Consider the following 10,845-nt stretch of genomic DNA (forward strand, 5'->3'; position numbering starts at 1 on the left):
CAAAGGAAATGTGACTGAAAAAAATGAAAAAAGCACTTCCATAGAACATATTGTAGATACTGTTTATTATATAAATATATAAAATGATAAAAAAAAAATAAATAAATAAAACTATAAAGAAGGTGTAGCTACCTAATTCTGCAACAGTTGCAGCACATGGTGAAAGAGTGAACATTGATAGGGGCCAACTTGAATTTTATGGTACAGGAGACATTGCAGGTTTTAAAACATTGCTACACTTTTAATAAGAGGCGAAGCCGGTTTTTAAGCTATACCGGTTGGCCAGGGTACATACCGACAGCTTTACGTAATAAGTTGTAGACTAGACTACAAAGAAGCGTCTGGCACCTAAAACTACATTTTCCCTCTCCAAAGGGACGACATTCATATAGTCCTATACACAATATTATTTTAACGTCGAATACACAAAAATAATCTAATAAACTCAATGGCTAAAAACCAAACGTCACCGTACTAATCAGCAATAAATGGCTATTTACTGCCACCTTTTGTCTAATAAATGAAATTGTGTATCTCAAACATTTATGGATGGACAGCATTTTCATGGAATGTTGCTGTAAATATTTATTATATTTAAATAAAGTATTACTTGTATTATTTACTCATCAAACGTATAATAATTTATCAAATTTGCGTAGGCTATGATTTATTGTAATTGGCCAAACAAGCTATAAAACAAAGAATTAGGTCTACATTGTTAGAAATACAGATGTCCATTAAAGCAGTCGTTTAATCTGTTATGTCAATATATTTTACATATGTAGCACCAAATCAAGTAGCCTACAGTCAGAAGCTCTTATAACTGTACATTTTGTTGATATATGGCTTCACTCAGCGCCATACAATTAAGGGACCTGCCATTCGAAGTGTATCCAAAAATTCACTTTAGGATAACAAATTACTTTGTAACCACTTGGTTAATCTAAAGAGGCCGTTTAATGTGACGTCACACACACACACACACACACACGCACGCACATACACACAAAGCCATCTATGGTAGTGCTTTCTTATTTCAATCGGTCTATAGTCAGCAGAGCGGCGGCACAAAACCACCACAAAGGTTAGCAGGTTGATCATTTTACAGGTTTGGATTTATTATTCTTTTTTAATGTTATGTTAATGAATTATTTATCCGAATACATGTTTTCCCAGTGGAGTTTTGGATTAATAATCCAGAATCTGAGTGCAATTCTCTTGATGCGGTGTGAATAGATTTATGCTCAAAAAGTGTTTGTTTGTTTGTTTGTTTATTTAACTGCGCTTTAGGGAATTCAATCTGTGTCATGATAGAATTCAAATGATATGCGATTCACAATTTGCTTTGATACAATATTTCACACATTTCTTTTACTTTCCGTGTTCAGATTCGTACTTCCGCATTGCTTGATCAAATGATAATCCTCGTGCTCCGTGAAAGCCGAGCTGCCGTTTATTAATTACGCCTCATTATGTTTAACCTACGGTATGGTTTTAACCATGCGGCCCACACGTATTATTTTCTTAATCAAAATTCAAGATGATAAGTAATTATAGTCTTTAGATGGTCAGCATCTGCAATAAACCGGTAGGGTGCGGCGTTGCAATTCTCAGTTTGCCCAGAGAGGGCGCTAAATAAAGCTAATAAAGTTAAGAATGAGTGTCTAAATTAGTTTAGCGATTTAGTCAGCATGTTTATTGTTGTAATCCACATAAGAATGGTCAGTATGCTTTGAATGAACTATAATTTGTTATTCCAGTTCCATACTCAAATTAGATGGCTATAGTCTCCGTATATCTTTAAGTATTTCAAAGACAAAGTAAGCTTTTATCGTATTAACACACACATGTATATTTCAGTGACAAAAATGAATGTGGAACATGAAGTTGGACTGCTCATTGATGAGATTCGTCGACTGGGCAATACAAGTAAGTCTTGTGCTATTTTTGATTAACATCACTATTAGGGATAAAGTCTCCATGAGACCACCAGTAAAAATGATTATTTTTGCCTATTTTCCCATTACAAATTATAAATTAAAATTGTCATAAATTTGCTTATTGATTTGGAGGCCTGGATATAATGCATAAACGTAATATTTATTCTACATCATGACATTTCTCCAAAACATTTATTTTCAGGTTTAAATGAGAAAATAGATTTTGTATTTCAAACTTCCATATCTATAAACATAGGCTGGTGGCTAAAAGTAATTACGATTTTTATGTAAAAGAATTCGTTTATGCTCACCAATGCTGCTTTTAATTGGTCAAACATGCAGGAAGACATTAATGTTGAGAAATATTACTTTAACTTAAAATAACTTTTCCATTTTAATATTTAAAAAATGTACAGCCATTACTTCAGTGTCACATGATCCTTCAGAATTCATTCTAATATACTTAAAAATATTGTATAGTATATAACCTGTTGAAATCTACATTCATTTACATGTATGTAATAAGATGGCTTTACACATCATAATTTACTTACAATGCAGGTCTTGATGCTTCTTTAGATGAGGAGTTCTGGATAAATAGGAGAAGTACTGTTCATATCAGAGCCTTTATATAAAAAATAAAATAAAATAAATTTTGTGATTATTTAAGGTGCACGTTTAATTTCTATTAGTTGACATACTGTACTGTCCTCTCAATACTCTGCGGTGTTTACTCAAACCAGGCTAATGATTCCTCATACTACTCGCTTTTGAGATTTGCGAACACTTATTCTGTATTGTTTTGGTGCTTTATTAAGTACATAGCCTACTGTAAATGTTAATTGGATATTCAAGGTTGTTACTGAATTATTTAGAGCAAACCCATTCTTACTGTCTCACAGATGCAGATGGGAAGATCAGTGTCAAATTTGGAGTCTTGTTTAATGATGACCAATGCGCCAACCTCTTTGAAGCTCTGGTCGGAACGCTGAAAGCGGCCAAGCGAAAGAAGATCATCACATTCGAAGGGGAGCTCTTACTGCAAGGAGTTCACGACAACGTTGATGTCATATTACTGCAGGACTGAATCTAACAGTCTTTTCTAAACCCAAGTTAAAATGACAAATGTGTTTGTGACATGTCATTGATACATTTTGATATGGAAATATACTTGAGAGTGAAACATTTTTGTATACTGGATTGGAATATTTTTATACAGCAACTTTTTCTCTCTCAGGGGAGTGATCTGCACACAGTTTTTTTTTTCTTTTTCGTGAAAAGTAGCAATCTTCCCTGTTCAGTCAGCTCAACAGTTATTAGTTACAGTGTGCATGATCATGTTACTAGTTTTCTGGTATTGAATGAATTCATCAAATGAATATCCACACAGGTTAATATCACTTTTACAAATTATACCTCTGATGTCCTATTCTGACTGTATTGATTGTAGACTGCATAATTGCTGTCTTTTACTGTACCTGCTGTCATGAGGTTGTTTGTTTTCAGTACCATTACTGTGAAATTATTCATTTCAGGCATGGTCATTCAGGTTATATGTGCCATAACATCTCAAAGGCTGCTGTATGGTTTTCTGGAATTAAATGTTTTAAAAAACCAAGTTCAACATCATCTGAACTGTACTAGTGTGATATTCTGTTTTATAAAGCTCTTGCAAAAACATCCCCACATTGTTCTTGTGCTGTTGTTATTTATGTCTGTACAAATGTTATAAGGCTCCCAATGGCATAGTTTGTGCTATTTCAAGCTCAGGAAGACCTTAGCATGAGCAGCAATTTGATATAAAGACTTCAACAATTAAACAGAGGGGTGTATGTTTATAACTTTGTACTGAGTCATTACATGGGTTATGACATTGAAACTGACTGCAGAGTAAGCTTTTAATTTTAATTTTTAAAAATAAATGTATGACTCTCTACAGCATCCATTTCTCAACATTTAAAACTGACTTCAAACTTCTAATTTTTAGTGTATATTTGGATTTGTGTTGCTGTCTTGTGATGCTTCATCTGCTTCTCAAATGACTGGAGACAGTGCAATAAACTGTAATACAAATACAAGAACTGAAGTTAAGAGACTTTTTTTATTTTTTTGTCTTTCAGATGTATGACTGTTTTTGTCTTTGAATGAGCTGAGTTAAAATGTACAGATTTTGACCTTTTGAAAGCCATTTGCACCTAAAATGGTTCTTTGGATGACTGAAAAAAGATCTTTAGTATAATTTACAAGAAAGTTCCAAGTGGTATTTCTCTAAAACACATAAACAGATTCTTTGTGGACCTTAAGATGGGTCTCCAATGAAATATGGCTGAAAAAAAAAAATTAGGTTATTGATTTATCAAAATATCTCATGTCGAATAGCAAAATGAAGGTCTTATCTCGTTAATAGCATGACTATCACTTGTAAAGCCATATGTGGCAAAGCACGTATGACTTAAATAATTTTAGCAGTGGGTCGATTATTTGCTTGGGACTCCCTCTTAGGTCTGTGCTATTAATATCTCTGAGCTCCGGGTCTGGATCAGAGATGGGGGCGGGGCCAGAGGAACATTCTCTCTTCAGAGCAGGAATCAAAACAAGAGAGGGACACGCCTTCTTCATGGTGTACCTCTGCTGTCAAGACTGCCTGTACAAATCTGGAGGATGATGATCGAACTGTAACATCTGCATCCCCCCGCATTCCGATTCACAGAGGATTCGTCAAGCACCCTAGACATGATATCCGCACAAATGCTCGGTGGCGGTCGCTGACAGGCTGCATTCACACTGAGCGCACCATCATGCCCAACCAAAAAAGCAACAAGGGGAAGAGAAATAAACGCACGAACAGTAGCGGGGACGAGCAAGAAAATGGAGCCTCTGCGTCTGCGGTTACTGGAGGAACTGCCTCGGTGTTGACTGGAGCGACAGCGGGTCCGCCGAGCGACCATAGAAGCGGTAAGAAGAACGTCACTTCAGTTTATGTTCTAGCGAACGCTACGTTTCCCTGTACGTACGTGCACGCGCGAGCGTTACCTTTCTTTAAATGTTCTCTCACTTGCGGCAACTTGTTTTGTGCGCGTCATCACCATCAGAATTGTTACGACATTGTCTGGAGATTTCCGTGTTTTCAATTATCGTCCTGCACAAGGTGGTTGTGTAGGCCTTGTTCAAGGGTAGACGCACTTGGCATGGAGTTGCATGTGATTTGGAGATCAGTGTTGTCTAATGATGTGCAGTTAGGGTGTTTAATAATGCATAGCATCTTTGAGTGGCAGTTATGAATAATGGAATATTTACAGCAAGAGGCTGTTGAATATTAAGGCACAGGTAATATTTAGTACTACAGTATGATTATTACTATTTATTGACAGATAACTCCAGTAAGTTTTAGACACAAATAGTTCAGAAAACTTTATGCAGGTCACTAGAGATGCATAAAAAAATCTGGACTGGATCTGTTTTTATGAGTGGAGCGGATCGACATGGCTGTTCCTAAATGAGTTAGAAAGTGCTTTAATCATCTGACTCCACTCCATGTTTTTATTTTAACACCACAATGAGAGAAACCCAGTCAGAGCGATTAATGAGCTACATGATTAAAAAAAACATTTTCTTTTCTTAAGTGCACGAGATAAAACTGCATATTGATGCAGTTTTTTTCACTATATACTTGCATAGTCTGAAATGAAAGGTATTGAACAATCAGAATTCACACAGAAAAAGCAGCGCTGTCCAATCAAATTTGAGGAATGAGGCTCTCTGTTGTATAATTGTCTTTTCCTGTCTCTCATGAGACACACATTCAGACTTCATATCACAGGAGTGTTGCGTAATATTTGTTCTTTTTGAGTGGGATTCGCACCCACAGAGTTATCATAAATAGAAGAGATGTACTGACATTGAACATTCTGTCATTGAAGCTGTTTGAATCACAGTCTATAAATAGATGTCCCTTCATGAATTTGGTGGTTTGCTTTATTCAGATGTTTCTCATGTTATTTTTCGGGTGTAATTTTTTAATTCAGTCATTCATTTTTAAATTAGAATACAAAACAATGAACCCCATATTGTTAGTGTATAAGGCATTGAAATCTGCACCACATGTATTTTACCTTGGAATAGTTCACCCAGAAATTTAAATCCTCATTCTCATATTGTTCCAAGCTCTTTTTTCCTCCTGAGACACAAATGAAGATGTTAGACAAAATGACAGCCTAGTCACCATTCACTTTCATGTTCTTTTCATCTCCAATGCAAGTGAATCATTGTAACATTTCTTTTTCCGTTCCACTGAGGAAAGAAAGTCAAACAGGTTTGAAATGACGCGAGGGTGAGTAAATGATGAAAGAATTGTCATGTGAGCAATTCCCTTGCATTAAGCCTAAATTAATATAACATGCCATTGTGTTTTGGCAGAGGCTCCATGTGCCACCCCATTAGTGTGCAGTCTGGGCCGTCCCATTGACCTTGAGAAGGACGACTACCAGCGTGTGGTGTGCAACAGTGAAATCTGCCCCTACGGCAATTGGATGCACCTGCAGTGCTTCTATGAGTGGGAGAGCAGCATCCTGGTGCAGTTCAACTGCATCGGCCGGGCTCGCAGCTGGAACGAGAAGCAGTGCCGACAAAACATGTGGACCAAAAAGGGCTACGATCTGGCCTTCCGCTTCTGCTCCTGCCGCTGCGGCCAGGGACACCTGAAAAAAGACACAGACTGGTACCAGGTGAAACGCATGCATGACGAGCGCAAGAAGAAGGTGCCAGAGAAAGGGAGCGGAAAGCCCAGCAGTTTTCCCTCTGGAGGTGGCGCTTGCGGCGGAGCTGGCCTGGAAGCTGCAGATGAGCCCAAGAAAGGGAAATCATCTGCAAGCCATAAGCTAGCGCACCGTGGCTCCTGTCAGGAACTGTCTCGCAGACAATCAGCAGATTGGCAGAACTGTCAGGAGAGATGTCACGCTGGTCTTCCAAATGCAGCCAGTGGGGTTTCCCACGGGCTCCTCTCCCCTTGTGAATCCCCTGCTCAGTCCCCTCCGTCGGGCTTCTCCTCCTACTCCCCCCAGTCCCTCGGTGGCCCGCGGAGTTCGAGGCACCTGGGTGAGTTTCTCAAGAGTGCGGTTCATATGGAAGCCCACAGGAAGCATTTGTTGTCTGGAGGTGGCACGGTACGTGGCGGGGCTCAGTTTGAGCAAGGAGCCGCCAGCATGTGCCTCCCTCGGCTTTCTCCCGGAGATAACCCTGTGCAGTTCTTGAGGAGGCTGGATCTTTCTGAGCTGCTCATGCACGTTCCACGACACAAGCTCAACACCTATCATGTGCGAATGGAGGACGACGCCCAGGCCGGGCAGGGAGAGGATCTCAGGAAGTTCATCCTCTCTGCGCTCAGTGCGAGTCACCGCAATGTGGTGAACTGTGCCCTCTGCCATCACACCATGCCCATCTTTGAGCAGTTCCCTTTAGTGGATGGAACGCTGTTCCTGAGCCCTTCACGCCATGATGAGATTGAGTATGATGTACCTTGCCATTTACAAGGTGAGCCAATCCACTTTTCAAACTCAAAAGAGGCTGGTTCTCATTTACTTTTCATTTAAAAATATATATATATATATTACTGTGGAAAGTGTTATTGTGCATCAGTGTTTCATATATTTCTACAGTTTTTTCTACATCAGAAAAGTTAAAAATTAAATTCTGTTTAAAATACAATTACATTCTCATTAATTTGAAAAAGTTTCAGTTAATGCAGACTTCCAAAATTATTTCAAGTATGAACATTGTTGTTGTGTTATTTTAAGCTTGCTCAGTCACTTTAATAATGTCAATGCGAAGACAAATCAGTTACATTTATTCATTTGGCAGACGGGCATTTTTGTGCACTTTTGTCAATCAGTTATTTCCTTGTTTTTGATATAGCAAGAACAGCAAAAACCTTTCCATTTTTATTAAATAACACCGAGCTGAGACAGTTCATAAACTGTGCATGAAAATAATTTTACCACAGCAAAAACAGTTCAAGCACCATTAAGTAGCATTTGAGAATGAAATATTACTGTCACTGAAGAATAAATCAAGGTTTTGAGCAAGGTTTTTTGGTTTTTTATCATTAAAACCCTATTAGAATATATTTTCATTAATTAGAGTCTAATTGCAGTTAAAAAGGGTTTTTTGTTTATGTTCTAAAGGGAGGCTGATGCACCTTTATGCCATCTGTGTGGACTGCCTGGAAGGAGTGCACAAAATCGTGTGCATAAAGTGCAAGTCCAGGTGGGATGGAAGCTGGCACCAGCTGGGCACAATGTACACATACGACATACTGGCTGCATCACCATGCTGCCAGGTAATCAATTTGTTTGTGCTCATAAATTATATTCTTTATATACTTTACAAGTTCTGTTTTAAATGCACTACCACTCTCTGTCTGCCCAGGCCCGGCTGAACTGCAAGCATTGTGGGAAACCTGTCATAGACGTACGTGTGGGCATGCAGTATTTCTCTGAGTACAGCAATGTACAGCAGTGTCCTCACTGTGGCAATCTGGACTATCACTTTGTAAAGCCATTCTCCTCGTACAAAGTTCTCGAAGCTTATTGACAAAAGTTGCATTTGCGTGCTAGTATTTTCCCTGTTTTTTTTATTGATAGAATTACTTATTTTGTGCTCTTGTCGACACTTTGTGTGGAACCAAAGCATACGATGCTGATCGATGGAGAGCGTGTCTTTTATTAAGATAAAGAGGGTGTGCTTTTGCATAAATTCTAACGCCATCCTTGAAATGTTTGAGCTTGCATTTAAAAAATAAAGCAACAATACTGTGACAAGTGAATGTATCTCTGTATGCCAAATTTCCTCTTTTGTATAAGAAAACAATAAAATACATAAAAGGATACTTCCTTTCTCAGAGTAATTATTAATTATTCCACGGCATGGTCAGTTATCTTTTTGATCTTAATCTCAAGCCTGACTACATAATTCCTGTTTTCCACATCAATTCGCAATGCTCAAAGAACATCATTATTGCAGATGAAGCAGCTTCTTTGATAAAATAATGAGAAAGCACTCTCATGTGGACAACATTTGGTTTGTAAATCTTGGAAGACAAGGACATTTATTGAGTGAGAGAAATCATTTTTTGATCGAATTTAAATGTACTGGAACAATTTGTGGAAACTCTTGTGGAGCAACAAACCCTTTTAGAAATGGTAACTAAGGCATGCTTGTTGTTATTGTCTATAACAAAGCATCACTAAAATTCTGTCAACCCAATAATGTATTTTTTTTTAATGTCTTTATATTTTATGCTTCAGTCAAAAGGTCGAGTTAAGTTCAGGCCCGCTGGCTTCCTCATTCCCACTCATGACCATTACTGCTGCTCCTAATATATATTCTCGCTCTGTTTGAAGCCAGGACTGCCTGCAGGTATAACTCAGTATTCTCTGACTTGCTCTGAATCTTACATTTTTAACTAAGTGTAGTTTGTTCCTACAGAACAAATTTATTTGGGGGTGCTTGTGTATTTGTACAGTATGTGTTTAATAGGACAAAGACAGCTTCTTTTTGTACTTTGGAGAGATGCTGTACAACCAAAATATATCTATTCGAACCTGCAGTGCTTTAGTATGTGTATAAGGTACAGAATGTGTAACCTAGAGTGGAAAATTATGTGAAGACACACATATATATCGTAAAATATATATATATATATATATATATATATATATATATATATATATATATATATATATATATATATATATATATATATATATATATATATATATATATATATATAATATGCAGGTCAATACATATTCACTTGCAGGAATAGGCACTGAATCATTTTGAACATTGTAAGCATAAAAGCTGGTTGCCTTTTGAGGCTGTTGCCATGGAAACTGCTGCATGAGTAAAAATCATGGTGTGCAATAGGAGTTATTTTATGCCAGTGACAGTTAACATAAGTCATCATCAATCTACCTTATTTTGAAAATCCTTATATTAGAAGACGCCCAAAATGTAATTTGGGGTGCTTGCTAAGGAAATTATCACTATTATTATCGCTATTAAACTTGAAGCACACAACCTCTCGCTGCATTTGTGCCATGACTGTTTTTTCAAATTGTGTGGATTATTGAAAGGATGTGTTCTTTTTAGGAGATTGTGATATTTGTCGTCTACAATAATAATTGTTGTTTTAACGATTTGCAAGCTTGATTTTACAGACCTTATGACTTGAGAAACAAGTGCACAGTTATCTTTAGAATTCTGCCTCCGATCTTCCATTTTTACTGCAGCATCGCTGTTAAAGAGTAGCTAATTAGCTGGTGAAGTGGATTGTAATGTTCGAAGCAGATGTCATATACACTATGGTGCCCGCGAGAAAACATGGTCGGTTCACTAAGTTTTGTCGTGGCCACGACATAATAACTTGTGGGAACGTGATAATATGGCCACGAGTTATTAATTTGTGGGAACGTCATATTAACTCGTGGGAATGCCATATTAACTCGTGGCCACGAGATCATTTTGTCGAGGTTATGTAGTTGCCTCGAGATGCTATGTTGAGGGAACAACATCCATTTCTCATGGCCACCACTTATTATGTTGAGGGAACAACATATTTTTCTTGTGGCCACGAGTTTAATTCGTAAAACAAACCAAAGCAACTTGGGATTATCAATGATGTATTGATTTAATATTTTGTTTTTAATTAAGGAATTATTATATTATTTATTATAGAAAATATTTTATTTTTAAATTATTATATTAACTATATGTCTTGGCTACCGGATTTTATTACATGCCAGTGGTGGCGCTAGGTCAGGGCTTGACGGGGCTATAGCCCCATCAGAAAGTTGCTTAGCTTAAACTGTTTTTATAGAGTCTATGGCTCTAAATCATGCAATGAAAA

The 10,845-nt window shown here is 37.4% G+C and overlaps 2 protein-coding genes across 3 annotated transcripts; both read left to right on the forward strand.

Annotated features, from left to right (window-relative positions):
• Window positions 1-955: 955 nt before the first annotated feature.
• Window positions 956-3,778, forward strand: LOC113120721 (costars family protein ABRACL). 2 transcript variants are annotated; one of them, XM_026290721.1, is made up of 3 exons: window positions 956-1,084; window positions 1,861-1,929; window positions 2,843-3,778. In XM_026290721.1, exons 1-3 carry the CDS (start codon window positions 1,018-1,020, stop codon window positions 3,025-3,027), a joined length of 321 nt encoding a protein of 106 aa, XP_026146506.1. In that variant the 5' UTR covers window positions 956-1,017; the 3' UTR covers window positions 3,028-3,778. The 2 variants fall into 2 exon arrangements, with proteins under 2 accessions (XP_026146506.1, XP_026146507.1); XM_026290722.1 differs by having other exon boundaries at window positions 961-1,108; window positions 2,843-3,628.
• A 620-nt stretch (window positions 3,779-4,398) lies between these two features.
• LOC113120719 (headcase protein homolog) lies at window positions 4,399-8,605 on the forward strand. Its single transcript, XM_026290718.1, has 4 exons — window positions 4,399-4,895; window positions 6,357-7,469; window positions 8,120-8,274; window positions 8,364-8,605. Exons 1-4 carry the CDS (start codon window positions 4,739-4,741, stop codon window positions 8,526-8,528), a joined length of 1,590 nt encoding a protein of 529 aa, XP_026146503.1. The 5' UTR covers window positions 4,399-4,738; the 3' UTR covers window positions 8,529-8,605.
• Window positions 8,606-10,845: the final 2,240 nt, after the last annotated feature.

Source organism: Carassius auratus, chromosome 20 (assembly GCF_003368295.1).
Source record: "Carassius auratus strain Wakin chromosome 20, ASM336829v1, whole genome shotgun sequence".
Classification (NCBI taxonomy): domain Eukaryota; kingdom Metazoa; phylum Chordata; class Actinopteri; order Cypriniformes; family Cyprinidae; genus Carassius; species Carassius auratus.